This window comes from Pristis pectinata, chromosome 2, assembly GCF_009764475.1.
Source record: "Pristis pectinata isolate sPriPec2 chromosome 2, sPriPec2.1.pri, whole genome shotgun sequence".
Lineage (NCBI taxonomy): Eukaryota > Metazoa > Chordata > Chondrichthyes > Rhinopristiformes > Pristidae > Pristis > Pristis pectinata.
This window is the reverse complement of record NC_067406.1, coordinates 44461252-44476983: the sequence shown is the minus strand read 5'-3', so window position 1 is coordinate 44476983 and position 15732 is coordinate 44461252. Positions and strand designations below refer to the sequence as shown.

General features: G+C 39.9%; 1 protein-coding gene across 2 annotated transcripts in view; it reads right to left on the bottom strand.

Moving 5' to 3' along the window:
• LOC127582127 (urea transporter 2-like) overlaps positions 1-14891 on the bottom strand; it is a 36682-nt gene extending 21791 nt beyond the window's left edge. Inside the window, exons 1-4 of one of the 2 annotated variants that reach the window (XM_052037171.1) lie at positions 14767-14891; positions 10787-10934; positions 4226-4415; positions 352-480 (exon numbers count right to left, since the gene is read on the bottom strand). In XM_052037171.1, coding sequence (XP_051893131.1) covers positions 352-480; positions 4226-4415; positions 10787-10934; positions 14767-14805 — 506 coding nt within the window. In that variant the 5' untranslated portion in view covers positions 14806-14891. The remainder of the gene's footprint in view (positions 1-351; positions 481-4225; positions 4416-10786; positions 10935-14766) is intronic. The other variant, XM_052037181.1, reaches the window with a different exon arrangement.
• Positions 14892-15732: the final 841 nt, after the last annotated feature.

The following is a 15732-nucleotide window of genomic DNA, read 5'->3' as shown; positions in this document are numbered from 1 at the left end:
CATTACATTCCTAAGGAATTCAATGAAATTTTCCCCAGGGGCAACTGTTACCTAATTTGATTCAGTTGAAAAAAGGAGTGAACTTATTTTGGGTAGATGGAGGTTTCAATGGATTTCTGGTTCATCCACCTCACTCCTGTTGGACAGAGAGCAGGAGTATGCCCCAAGGTTTTGAGAACTTGCAGCCTTTCTGTGTTTTCATTGTTTAAATTCTGCATTCATATTTCTTTACAAATATGTATACTTCATATTAATTAATAACATATTAACTAAATTATTTTAGTTTCAAAAACCAAAAGTTTGAATTTGCATCAATAGTACTAAGTATATAAAAAAAATTACTTTACATACCACACAATTGACATGACAAACACAGGTAGAAGCAGCCACCAATACCAATCTCCTTTATTAGAAAATACAGCCAGCAGAAGGCCAACCAAGTTGCCATTGTATCCATGAAGACCCGCTTCAATTTTAGATCTGAAACACAACAACATGATTTATGCTTCATAATCCCAAATTATCAAAATAAAATGTTTTAGGAAAGAATGATTCTGTTCAGATCAGATGAAAGGTCATTGACCTGAAATGAAGGCAGTTCAGTGGCACAGTTGGTAGAGACTCGGGTTCAGTCCTGACCTCAGGTGCCATTTGTGTCGAGTTTGCACATTCTCCCCATGATGTGTGGGTTTCTCCTGGTTGCTCCGGTTTTTTCCCACGTCCCTAGGTTGTGTGGATTGGTAGATTAATTGGCCATGATAGTGTGTAGGTGAGTCTTAAAATTTGAGGGAAGTTGATCAGAATGTTATGAGAATAAAGATTGGGATTAATGTAGGACTAGTGTAAATGGGTGGTTGATGGTTGACACAGACTCAGTGGGCTGAAGGGCTTGTTTCTGTGCTATATCTACAAGATACAAGATATTACAAGATACAAGATATTTATTTGTCACATGTACATCGAAACACACAGTGAAATAGGTCTTTTTGCATTGCTAAAAATGTTCTGGGGGCAGCCCGCAAGTGTCGCCACGCTTCTGGCGCCAACATAGCATGCCCACAACTCCTAACCTGTACATCTTTGGAATGTGGGAGGAAACCGGAGCACCCGGAAGAAACCCACGCAGACATGAGGAGAACGTACAAACTCCTTACAGGCAGCAGCCTATCCAATCTCTCCTTCTAGCCACAGCCCTCCATTTCAGACAACATCCCAGTGAATCTCTTTTGTACATTCTCTCTATTGCTACCACATCATTCCTGTAGTGTGTCAACCAGAACTGTACACAATACTGCAGTCCAGCTCTATGTCTTTCAGTATGTTGGCTCAGTTTCTCTCCATACAGATGATGTCTGACCGGTTGAGTGTTTCAGGCATTTTCTGTTTCTGTTTTTGAGAAGTAATTCATTGGTTGTAAAGTAGATTAGAGGTTCCTGAGGTTGTGAAAGGTAAATATAAATGCCAGCCCTTTTTTTTTGATTATTTGATTCAAAAAAGGACACCACTACCCTTTACCTGGTATGGTTTATGTTTGATTCCTAATGTTCTCAAATAGTTTAGTAAAGCACTCAGATGTACAAAACGATCATTATGAAGAATTATTTCTTCAGAGACTATTAAAAAAAACAGAAAATGCTGGAAATGCTCAGTAGGTCAGGTCACATCTGTAGAAAAAGAAACAGAGTTAATGTTTCAGGTGGTAGACCCTTTGTCAGAATTGGTAAGAACACGTTAGTGTAGCGGTTAGCATAACGCTATTACAGCACCCGCGACCTGGGTTCAATTCCGGCTGCTGTCTGTAAGGAGTTTGTACGTTCTCCCTGTGACTGCGTGGGTTTCCTCCGGGTGCTCCGTTTTCCTCCCACATTCCAAAGACATATGGGTGAGCATGCTATGTTGGTGCCGGAAATGTGGCAACAATTGTGGGCTGCCCCCAGAGCATTCTACGCAAAAGATGCATTTCACTATATTTTTTGATGTGCATGTGACTAATAAAGAAATCCTATCTTATAAAAGAATATTAACAAGCTACTTTTCTTTCCTTCCCAGATCTGACAAAGAGAATTTGGTCTGAAACATTAACTCTGTTTTATCTTTCCATAGATGCCGCCTGAGCATTTCCAGCGTTTTAGGTTTTTTATTTTAGATTTCCACCGTCTGCAGTTTTTTTTGTTTCCTTTTCCCAGTCTTCGCCACTTCTTCATTCTGGATGCTGCTCCTCTGTGAAGATATCTGTAGTCATGATGCTAGGATACACATATATGCTGATGATACTCAGCTCCAAAACCCTCACCTTTTTTGCCCTTTGACTCCTCCTGTGTTGCTAGTCTGCTTGTCAGACATCCAATCCTGAATTAGTTGCCACTTCCTCCAATTTAAAGTGGCTAAAGCCACTGCCTTCCCCTTTCACTGCAAACAGACTCCACAATTTATCTTGTTACTGTTATTTTTTTCCCCATCCAGCCTCCCCACCTTCCATTTCCAGGAATGCCCCGCTTCCCCCTTTATTTTAGGGTTAACTGTAAGGTTTGCAAAGAGTGCTCTTTGATGGCCCAACTTTAAAACCTTGACTGCTTTTGTCCCAAGCTTCTCCACCACCAGTCCACTTAGTCTCCACCTACAACTAGCTTGGGAATTCCTCCTATTCTAACTTCTTTATTGGGGGACTGTTCCCTTGCCTCTTCAGCGATATGAATCCAAAATAATTCCTGTTAGGTGGCCACAGATACATACTGCCCCATTTTTCAGAAATGCCAGCTAGTGTAAAATGTAACTGCCCACCTCAGTTTACATTTTCCCATCACTTCTGTCATCACCAACTTATTCCCCCATTTCACAGGATCTGGGCATCAATGGCAAGACCAGCGCTTCTTGCTCATCACTACTTGCCTTTGAACTGGAGACATAAGAAATTGCCGATGCTGCAATCTGGAGCAACAAATAATCTGCTGGAGAAACTCAGTGGGTCGAGCAGCATCTGTGGGAGGAAAGGAATTGTCCACGTTTCGGGTTCAAAGTGGGTCTGAAATCACATACAGGTCAGACCAGGTAAGGACAACAGATTTCCTCCCGTTAGGATATTAGTAAACCTGATGGCTTTTATGACAATCTGGTAGTTTTCTGCTATTCTTTACCAAGGTCAACTGTTCAGTTTCCCTTTTTTGAATTCCAGATCATTAACTGCTGCAGTGGGATTTGAGGTTAGGTCTTTGGATTATTGTTTGAGCACTCTGGATTAACAGTTAAGTAGGTTTACTACTGCTGCTTCACCACCATACCCCACACATAACTTGTTCATTCTCTTTTTAACCTCCTCCAAGGTCTCATCTTCACTCTATATCTGCAGTTTTCTCCAGACCCGTAACCATCCCCACGTTGACTAGCTCTGGGACTTCTTGTGCAATCGATTCTCCCTTTGTCCAATACTACGCATTCAACTGCCTAAATCACAATCTTTGGAAGTTTCTTATTAACCATGTTCTCTCTTCTCTAACTCCACTCTACCAATGGCAGATAAGGGCCTTGCATTTGCTGTTGTGAGAATGGACTTTCAACATCTGCTTAATAAAATACCACATAATCAGCTTATTAGCAATATTGAAGGCCATGGAATAGAAGGGGTAGCAGCATCGTGGTACAAAATTAGCTAAGGAATAAAACAGTTGAGAGTGGTTGTGAATGGATGTTTGACTGTAGAGAGAGAAACCAAGGAGTTTGTCCATGTTTGGTTCTGGGCTTCTGTCATTTTTGATTCAAAATAATGACATGGGGTGCAGGACTGAATTAAAAATCTGTTGATGAAACAAAACTTTGAAGGATGATAAAAAGTGAGAAAGATGTGAAATTCCAGGCGGGTGCCTTGAAAGTAAACTGGATGGTAGATGAAATTCAATACACAAAATTGTAAGGTAAATATGAAGTAGTATAATAATTGCAATACGTTGTTCATGAACTTCCTCAATAAAACTGAAGGGAGTAAAATAAATTAGTTGATGGAAATACTTCAGTCATCTGTTAAGGCTGTGTGGTCAAATTTATCATTTAACAAATCTACAAACTATAATTCCAGAATCAGGCTAGATTTCCCCATGAATGTAAATATTCATGCTAATAACTGGCTCACAACTTAAATCTCCCATACATAAATATTGATCATAAACATTAAAAGCACTTCAATGTCTTAAAATTGTTAAGGATCAAACATATATTACCACAGTACATTTACCTGTTCTGACTGAGCAAAACTGCTGCCAGGGTTGAGCACACAGTGCCCACAATGCCATTCAGTGCCCACCATGGATTCTGCATAATTAAACCGGCCAAGATAATAATCCCACTGAATGAATTGTTGACAAACATCACCTGAGCAATTCCACGCAAGTTCCAGTCAATGAAACGAATGAGAATGTTTTGCTCTAATGTTTGAGAAAAAAAGATTAGAGTATTCATTTTGTGTAAATGACATTCACATTATGCATCTAAATGACTTCCAGAGTAAAGTTAAATTGCAATCCAAAATGAACATGCTTGTTAATGTTTGAATCTAAAAATATTGGTCTACTCAAGCTACAACTTCATTGCCCGAGCTGCTTTGGATGAGCCCTGCAATACTTAGCAGAATGTGGTTGAAGAATCAGTTTTTTCTACATTACACAATCTCACCATCATGAGGGCTCTGCCCTTACTAATGGCTACCAGGGGACCAGCTGCAGAACAATAGCAGGGCAGGAGGAGGAGAGAGCAATTTGGCCCCATACAGCTGTGCTGTCTGTGATTAGCTCATCAAGTTGTATTACTAATAAACATAACATCAAATCTTTGTTCAGCAAATCTATCCTATCTATAAATCTATGGTTCCTATCCTATTTTTTCTCTGTTGCTGACCATCACAGTTTCCAGATTTCCAAAATAAATGCTGATAAAATAAATCCAAAACAAATGTATACGTCAAATCATCACAAGCACCACTCAAACCAATTGCCACTGAGCATTCTGCTGATGTGTATTTGCCTTTGCATATCCTGGAACTCTAATGCATCGTTCCCCCACTAGCTGCAACATGGCTTTCAGGTAAGATGGCCAACAGTGTATTTCAAAAGTAAAGGACACATGATGGTGGCAGTGATTGTGATGCTATTTTAATAGCACAAAATGCACTCTGGCCCCTGCAGTACCCAATTGTTGTATTTTCTAGCTTTACAGCCAACTAGGTTTCAGGGGGCAGGGTGGGGCGGGGAAGGTTGGGGGGTGGATAACAGCTGGCTAAGTTTTTTTGTGGGTGGGACTCATTCTGATTCACTGTGAAAGATTCTTCCCAGCAGTTCCTGGAACTTCCTGCTGGGATGATCAGTCCAAGGCGAGTTCAGGTTTAACATGGAGGTCAGTAGTGAGCTGACAGTGCATAGCAGCTCTGCACAAGGCAAGCCAAAAATAGATTGGATGACCACTTTGTGGAAAACCTCCATTCAGACTGTAAGCATGACCCTGGACTTCCAATGTCCCAGCTATTTAATTCATTGACCCACTCATTCAGCTCATTCTGCCCTTGGCTTTCTTTGCCAAGGTAGTGTAGCAGTTCGCCTATTACAACGTCAACAACCTGCGTTCAATTCCAGCCACTGTCCGTAAGGAGTTTGTACCTTCTCCCCGTGTCTGCATGGGTTTCCTCCAGGTGCTCCGGTTTCCTCCCACATTCCAAAGACGTACAGGTTAGGAAGTTGCGGGCATGCTATGTTGGCGTCAGAAGTGTGGCGACACTTGTGGGCTGCCCTCAGAACACTCTACGCAAAGATGCAGTTCACTGTGTGTTTTGATCTTATCTTATATCTTATCTAATTATTCCAAGCAAGTTCAACAGCCTGTGGAGAAGCAGCTTATTTCTCAACTTGACACATGGCCATCTAGAGTCGGCACAAAAGTTGAGAATTTCATATGACGATTCAGCCACTTCTATTTATACCTCCTCTGAAATCACCTTTTGTTTCTTTGCTTGCACTATTACACCCACTTTTGGCTTGCAACATCATCCTTATTGTCATCTAATCTCTCCTGCATTCCAGCACATTACAGACTTTCCTTTTGTTCTTTCTCCATCCAGTCTTTCTCTGCATTTGAAAACACTTATTTATTTATCTCTTATTTGTTCCGCTTCTGTTGAAAAGTTATTGACCTAAAGTGCTGACTCTCCTTGTGCACATATGCTGCTGAGTAAATGTGAGCATTTTCTGTTCTGTGTCATCTTCCCAACATCTGCAACATTTTTAGTCTATCATACATAGCGTTCTTACTGTGCTATCTGTGTTCTGTTCATTAATTAATGTAAGATGAACCAATTTTATTTTCCTCATCTCAACAGTGCTTTTTAGGTAGCCTTCCCTGAAGGTAGGAGATTGATAATGGTGCACAGAACAAAGGTTTACTGATGAACCATCATTGATCTGAAACATTAACTCTGTTTCTCTACCCACACATGCTGTCTGACCTGCTGAGGACTTTCAGCATTGCCTGTTTTCTGCCAATGGGTCTCGTGTCTCACTATTGTTAAAGGAGATGCAGAGCAGAAATATTACGTGGAGGGCCATTTGTCACATTTATTTTGATTATTATCCTTCAGACAAATATGAACCCCAATCCTGTGTGCTTTGAACATTCCAATAATCCTGCAAACCTATTCTTACAATGCCTATATGGACCTGGGTTCGATATTAAGCTTATTGTCATTGTGGAAGAAATCATGCATCAACATAAGAGTCCGCAGTTAAAAGTGGATATGGAGAAATTTATATGTAATTTGCCCTGACACTCTACAGACTTTATTTCACTGGTAGATTTGGCTTTGAATCCATGTAAAAGCATGAGGTTATTTATAACCTAATAATTGCCCATGAAGTATGTTGCAAAAGAATTAGGGATAATGCATTCTACATACATACATAGAACATAGAACAGTACAGTGTGGGAACACGCCCTTCAACCCATGATATTGGTGCTGACTATGATGCCAATTTAAACTGCACATCTGCCTGCACATGGTTTATCTCCCGCCATTCACTACCTGTTCATGTGTCTGTATAATGCCTCTTAAATTTTCCTATTGGATCTGCTTCTACCACCTCCCCTGGCAGTGCATTCTAGGCACCTACCAATTTCTGTGTAAAAAACTTGCCTTGTAAATCTCCTTTAAACTTTCCTCTCTCCTCTGGTATTTGACGTTTCCACCCTGGGAAAAATCTAATCTAAGTAAATTCCTGATTTAAGTAAATTTCTAACAGTACAATAAATCTTAACTTCCAAATAACCACTGTGGCACTGAAAATTAGATTTTTCTGTGTGGAGTCTTGGTTGTTTGTAATCTAATTTTTGTTGAACATTTATAAAAAAACTTTCTCTTTCTGTTCTTTTGACCTCTCTCTTTTAATCCTTTCTCTCTTTTGCTCACCTAAATTTGCTTTCTTTTTATAATTTTATAATCAATTAAGTATTTGAATTTATATTTTCTGGTTTAGAATCTTCATGGCTAATTGGTTTAAGTGCCCTATTGTATTTCTTTGTTCACACACACCACAAATAACCTGTCAAGCATGGCAGCATGCTTTTAAGTCTTCCAAAGATTGACAATCCCCTGTTTAACAATAATAATTTTATTGTCTGGTCGAAATCTTTGATACTTAAACTTACATCTATGGTCTCTGATTCAGGAAATTTTAACCTGCAAACAAACTCTCTCTACGCATTCTTCCTCCTGCCCTTTATAATTTTAAATACCTCCTTGGGGTATACTCTTTATTTTGCCTCAAAACCCTCCATGGGGAGTGCGCACTGTGCTCCAGATACAATTTAATCGATATTTTATACTGCTAAATGTGCTACACTTCATATTTACTGACATTAAAATCTACGTCCCACTTTTTTGCTCTGTTCACCTTCTCAATTCGCATTTGAGATTTCTTCTTATGCTCAGAATTATCTATTTTGTTTGCCAGTTATACTACGGTTTTCAAAGAATTGGACTCAGACTTGGGAAGGTGTGGCTATTTGGTTAATAGGAGTGACAATTGATACAGAATCCAAGATAATATCAAATGTAAATACAAATTGCGTTATCAGATTATTATCTACCAAGATGAGCATGAGCACACATTGGTCAGTGTATGAGGCACCACGAATGCTTATTTCGTTAGGACTTTACGTGCATATTGCATGTGGATTTAGTGTAGCATCATGTCATCTGCCATATTCAGGTCAGAATTTCCTAACTCAAACATATTGGAAATATATGCATTAACCATTTTGTGAGTTCTAAGCTAAATTGAATCACAGTGATCTGGCATTATGCATGTATAGGGAACGCAGTGTTTAGCAGCAGGGTTTAGGATCCCCACCCCACTCACTATTTGCATTATTTTAAAAGATTATCAATAATCTGCAAGTTTGTTGGTGACTGATTTGAAGAAAACTAACTGTGGAAATTTACTGGGTTTTGATATTTGATTAACATGGGAGCTTTGGTGGTCATTCATTTGAGTGAGAGAACAAAGAAGGTGATCAAAGGCTACCTGCTAAAAGGAGGAGGAGGAGGAGGTCTTCTGAGGTCTTATCCTTGCAGAGTCTTTGCCCAGCAGTTTACCTACATCCACCTGACAAAGGGATAATGCATAAAGGGACTATTTCTTGAAGCAGGTACACACAGAGACCTGTTACATGGTGCAACCACAACGACACCCACAGTGTCATTTCACAGTTTCACCTACACTGCTGTATATGGAAGATAGAGTTACAGAGTAATACAGCATGGGAACGGCCCTTGACCAACTTGTCCAAGGTCCCCTTCTAATCTAGTTCCCATTTGCCTGGATTTAGCCCATATCCCTCTGCCTTTCCTGTCCAAATGCCTGTTTAATGTTGTTATTGTACCTGCCTCAACCACCGCCTCTGGCAGCTTGTTCCATATACACACCACTCTCTGTGTGAAAAAATTGCCCCTCAGGTCCCCTTTAAATCTTTCCCCTCTCACCTTAAACCTACGCCCACTAGTTTTTGATTCCTTAACCCTGGGAAAAAGACTGTGTGCAGTCACCCTATCTATACCCCTCATGATTTTATACACCACTATAAGGTCAGCCCTTGATCTCCTACCCTCCAAGGAATAAAGTCCTAGCCTGCTCAACCTCTCCCTACAACTCAGGCCCTCAAGTCCTGGCAATATTCTCGTAAATCTTCTTTGTACTCTTTCCAGCTTAATGATGTCTTTCCTATAAGTGGGTAACCAAAAATGTACACAATACTCCAGGTATGGCCTCACCAACGTCTTATACAAGATAATGGAAGCCCTATGTTCAAGGAGAGCCAAGGAGAGAATGTGTTCACATGGATTCTCAGGGGTTCTGGACTTACCAGTGGTGTGAGGAGCCATTAATTGCATCCAAGTTACCTGAGGTGTGCACAAGAATCTGGAGATGTACAGAAAAGGAATTCATGACCAGAATTCCCTGCTGGTTTACAGAATTTGTAAAATAAAATGTGGGCTAATGCCTGATACCAAGGAAATCAGCATGTCTTATTCATTCTGCAACAATTCATTGTCCCTTCTTTCATAGGACCATTGAGCCAGACTGGTGAACTGGGGATCAAGGTTATCCCTCAAACACTTTGTTCCTGACATCAGTTCAAAGACCATGTGCAAATGCAGAACATGCCTTTAGCAGAATCATTTTGTCACCATGAACATCATACAGTAAATTATTAATGTCTTCAAGCATTGCTTCTGATGCCTGCAACATTATCTTGCTGCTTAATTCAGAGTGAATGTAAAAATTTGCTGTTACCTCTTGCATCCTCTACAACCTGGCAAACAATGCAGGTATACACAGGAATGCTGAGCTTCTTCAATTGGCAATGATTGGGAAATGTTCGTATTTAAGGAGACCTGGGTGTCCTTGTTCATAAGTCACTGAAAGCTAACATGTAGTTGCAGTTGACAATTAGAAAGTCAAATGGAATGCTGGCCTTTTTTTGCAGGAGAATTTGAGTACAAGTATAAAGATATTTTACTACAATTGTATTGGGCTGCGGTCAGACCATACCCGGAGTACTGTGTACAGTTTTGGACTGCTTACCTAAAAATGTATGTACTTACCATGCAGGGAGTGCAGTGAAGATTCACCAGTCTGCTCTAGATTGGTGGATCTGCTATATGAAGAGATATTATTCTAGTCCTCTATTCTAGAAGACTGAAATAGGGCCTAATTGAAATAAAGAAGGATAGATATAGGGAGGATTCACCAGTCTGCTCTAGATTGGTGGATCTGCTATATGAAGAGATATTATTCTAGTCCTCTATTCTAGAAGACTGAAATAGGGCCTAATTGAAATAAAGAAGGATAGATATAGGGAGGATGCTTCCCCTGGCTGAGGAACGAGAACCAGAGAACACAGTGTTAAATTAAGTGGTGGGTCATTATGATTGAAATGAGGAGATATTTGTTCACTCAGTATGAAGTGAATCTTTGGAATTCTCTACCCCAAAGGACTGTGGAGATCAGGCATTGATTGCATTCAAAACTGATATCAATAGATTTCTGGATATTGGAGGAATCGAGGAAAAAGGCACAGTGCAGGAAAAAGGAGTTGATATGGAAGATAAGCCATGATCTTGTTAAATGGCAGAGCAGGTTCTGTTAGTACTCAGTCACTAGCAATATAATATATATATATATATATTTTGCACACTTCCTTACTTTTGCTAAAATTAATACAGACAGAAAAAATCAATACAACAGTTTCTTACCTTTAAGCCAATTGCCAACATTTTTAATCTTATTAGGGAAGTCTACAAAATCTTCATAATTACATTTGAAAGTCTCAGCCTCTTTGATGGCTGTATTCTGTTCTTTAGAGACTGGTTGAATTTGGTGCAGGAATGCATTTGACTCCACCTAAAAATCATGTTCATTCACAGAATTTGCATAAAAAAACTCTTTACAATTAAGGACAGTGAACAAATGGCAACTACAATATATAGTTTACTGCAAGGCTTAGAAATGTTCAAGATGCATCTCCAAAATAACACCTTACTGAAAAAGCTTAGAACCCATATATAACACAGGTAAGAACTTTAATAACAGCTTGTATCCAGGGTACAACTTCAAGGCAACAAAACAGTTATGTTTATTTTTATTGTTGCTTTGTGATCAAATCCCTCAATTCAATTCATGTGAACCATAACCCACTGGCCACAAACTAAAATATTTGCATGGAAGTGCACTGAGACATGAACTTACTATAACTGATGCTGCAGCTTGCTATTTCATTTGTTGTATAAATTTAAATTTAAAAAAATCAGAGATATAGTTTACTTTTATAATACTCAGTAAACAGCAGGACACTAAGGAGCACTGATGTACAGAGGGACCTTGTGGCTTCCTGATATTGGCAATCCAATTGATTAGGGAATAAACAAGGCACATAGCATGCTTGGCTTCATTGGTTGGGGCACTGAGTATAAATATCAGGAGGTCATGTTACAGCTGTATAAAACTTTGGTTAGGCCACATTTGGAGTATTGTGTGCAGTTCTGGCTACCACACTGCAGGAAGGACATGGAGGCTTTGGTTCACCAGGATGTTGCCTGGAATGGACGGTATGAGCTGTAAGGAGATGTTGGACATAATTGGATTGTTTTCTCGGGAAAGGCAGAAGCTGAGGGGTGACCTGATAGAAGCATATAAAATTATGAGAGGTATAGTATAGATAGGGTAGATTATTATCATGGTGGAAATGTCAAACACTGGAAGGCATAGATTTAAGGAGAGAGGGGAAAGTTTAAAGGAGATTTGCAAGACAAGATTCTTTTACACAGAGAGTGGTAGGTGCCAGGAACGCTCTGCCAAGGGAGGTAGTCAAAGCAGATACAATAGCAATGTTTAAAAGGCACTTTAGACAGACATGTGAACAGGCAGGGAATAGAGGGACACAGACCACGTGCAGGCAGATGGGATTAGTTTAATCTGGCATCATGCTTGGCACAGCCGTTGTCGGCCAAAAGGCCTGTTCCCACATTGTACTGTTCTATGTTCTATGTAAAGTTCAGAATTTACTGATTTTACAACATAAATGTAAGGTGAAACAAGATTTATTTTCTAAGGAAGTGTTGGGGATATTGCATTTGAAAATTTTAATTTTTGGTGTGCCTTCCACCATTTTGAAGCCACTCCTGGTGTTTTGTGTTTTTTCACTATGCTTTTTTCTTTTCAACATTTTCTTTGCTCAGCTAGTCAAATCAATCCAAACAGTGGATTTTTATCACTTTTTATGTAAATCTATATAGTCCTATTATTTACCTTTGGGTGATTTTATGGGACACAGGCCAGAAACATGACAAAAATCCATCCAACCTAAAACAGTGCCAATGTTGAGACAAACATATGTACAGAAAATGGGCTGTGATGTGTTAAGAGAAAAATGGTGTTGAGTTAAAATTTAACTAAGTTTTGAGTCATTCACTCTTCAAAATAAAACTTTTTATTTTAGTGCTGAAGCATTCAAATTTTAACTTCATACTTTTCCCCAAACCTCACATTTTTCATAAAGTGAATGACCTGTGTGTCAATCTGTCCTATAATTCTTTTTACAATTAATACATATAATGACTAAATAGTTTTTAGAGAGATATTTCAAATTGTGCAGTGTGTGCTGGTAATGTAAATACTACCATGGAGAAACTGGGAGTGCTATTTTCATGGTTTTTTATTAAATTGACTGCATGGCAATGGCACATATAATACATTTGAAGGGCAAGGTTTTGCTTTTGAAATTAGAAGAAAACTGAAATATGTACATATATATACAGCCTTTGGAATAACTTCCTTTATGAGTAGACAGTTAGTGGGGAAAATACTGTCTTGTGAAAGTATGGAAGTATAGTTAGGACATTATCTTTCCCTGAAAAATGAGTCAAGCATTCAGAAACAGGTGTCTTGGCAATGTGCATTAAACATACATCATATCTGTTGAAATAAACTTCTGTAAACCACTTCTGAAGTGCTACAATAACATCTCTTATTCTTGTCAGTTTGGCAGAAGGATAAGTGAGCAGAGAATGGACACTGCACATTGCAGGTGTTTTCAGGTGCTCTATTTTTCTTTACATTATATATCAATGCAAAAGTATTCCAGCTGATGGGTACTTGTGCTTTGAGTGCTAAACTGGCTTAGTAAGCACTCAGTTGGCTAAAGATTCAATAATTTTTCACTTTCATAGTAATTTTCATCCTTCTATTCAGACCCCTCTTTGCCCCCTCCCTTCTCTTTCTTTGTAATCTGCTCTGTCCTTTAACCCTCTGAAATCTCAGCACTCTCCTGATTCTGGACTCATAACCATCCCATATTCCCATCAGTCCATCGCTGATAACTTTGTGTTCAGCTGCCTTGTTCTTGAGTTCTGAAATTCCCTTTTCAAACCTTTCTGCTGCTCTACCTCTTACTCCTTCCTCTTTTGGACACTATTAAATTCTTTGACAAAGCTTTTGGTTACTCATCCCAATACTTTTCTTCCATGGCCTGATGTTATCATTTTGTATGATAACTCTATTGTAAAGTTATTTTAGTATGTTAAAGGTGCTGTATGAATTGAGTCCACATTTGATTGCCATATTATCTCCTTTGACATCAGAATGATACATAGTTGCACAATGGCCCAGCACCTGCTTCCAGTGTGGATCTTTTGGGGAGTGAGTGAAATCAAATCAGTATATTTGACAGCTGTAGCTGTCAAAAGAAACCAAAGTAAATCTCACAGGTGCCCAAGGGAGTGTAAAGCAATTTTCTGAACTCTCTCTATCTCTACCCTACTAACACCCATCCCCCATGTCTGTGCCACAACTTAACACGGCAAATCCATCTTTCTAGCATCCTGGTATCTCTATCCCACTAACTGTTTTGGCTTTTTCTCCTGGGTCATAATTATAGTCCACTGTTCTTTGAATTCCACGAGCTCCATGCAAGGTAAGCAATAGAACATATAGCACATAGAACATTACAGCACAGTACAGGCCTTTTGGCCCACAATGTTGTGCCAACATTTTATCCTGCTCTAAGATCTAACCCTTTCCTCCCACATAGCCCCCATTTCTCTATCATTCATGTGTCTAAGAGTTTCTTAAATGTCCCTAATGTATCTGCCCCCACAACCTCTGCCTGCAGTGCGTTCCACACATCCACCACTCTCTGTGTAAAAAAAACTTACCCCTGACATCCCCCTTATAGCCTTAAATCCCCCAATCACCTTAAAATTATGTCCCCTTGTGTTAGCCATTGCCACCCTGGGAAAAAGTCTCTGACTGTCCACTCGATCTATGCCTCTTAGCATCTTGTACACCTCTATCAAGTCACCTCTCGTCCTCCTTCTCTCCAAAGAGAAAAGCCCTAGCTCACTCAACCTATCCTCATTAGACAATGTATCTGAATAATTTATACTTTATCCAACTGACATCATAGACAGTATTCCTCGCCGCTTATTGCTTCATGATGTGCATTGAGGAACCGGCACCCAGGCAGACCGCTGCCTCTTTAGACCCGGCGCCGCTGCACAGAAGCCGCTCATTCGCAAACTCGCAGAGCTGGAGAGAGTTCGGAGCCACACGCGGAACGCAACGGGCGGCGGGAGTGGAATCGGCAATTACAGTAAGTGGATTTTCTCATTAAAAAGACACAAGAAACACAATCTAAATACAATGCATTTGCAGAATGCCGACAGAAAGCGCCAAGTACCTGGATCAGCCCGCTGTCAATCATTTCCCACCTGATCATGCTGGACGGGAGCTGATGGAGTCGCTACTATTACAGCTCGGTGTGAAATTTGTCACCGGCCGGAGGCTAATACTGGAGTGTTTGCCGGAGTCTATCCATCTGATTAACGTGGAACCGCGACAACCCACATGACTCTGCATAAAGCCTATTGGGAAATAGCTTAAACTCGGACAGCGAAAGGGAATAAGAAAGCTGAGCAGTGGAGGCAAGTTAAGTTCATTGTTCAATAGGTGTTTGTGTAAGAGTGGGGCACATGAACTCAGCAGGTCTGCTGCAATTGTGACAGTCTGGAATTCTGCGAGGGGGGTATGGTGAAATCGTGGGTGCGGAAGGGCTGTTTCTCACACCTGATAATTCAATGTGGCAATGGTTGTAGAAAAGAAAGTCTCTTTGAAAAGCAGGACAATGTATTATTGTAATGTACATGTAGGGCTTGTGGCAGTTATCATTGGTGAATATTTAACCTCCAAACAAGGGTCGGGCTCAATTTATGAAAGCCACCTCTTATAAAACAAGGCAAAAGTTGGTGCTTTGGTGTTAAAGAGCTATTTTAAAAGTAGTTTAGTGCTGCATTCAACGGGAACAAAACATACCGTTTCGGCACAGCTTTGTGGGCCGAAGGGCCTGAATTGTGCTGTAGTTTTTCTATGTTTCTACTTTTAGTCAGATTCATATTTTAGTTTCTTCCCACAATTTTTTGCCTCTCGCCGGACTTTACCTCCATGATGCACAGAGGTCTGAATCTGTGGGTTTGATGAATCAATTGTTCTTTCTCATTTGTGTTTTTTAACGTGGTTCATTGCTTCTTCTCCTCCCTCTCCCAATCTAATCCCAATAGAATAATTTATGGCCAGTTTCTGTAAGGTTCTGACCCCGATCCAAACGCTGGGTGCGAATCGTTGTGCAGTAGAACTCCATGAAAAGAGG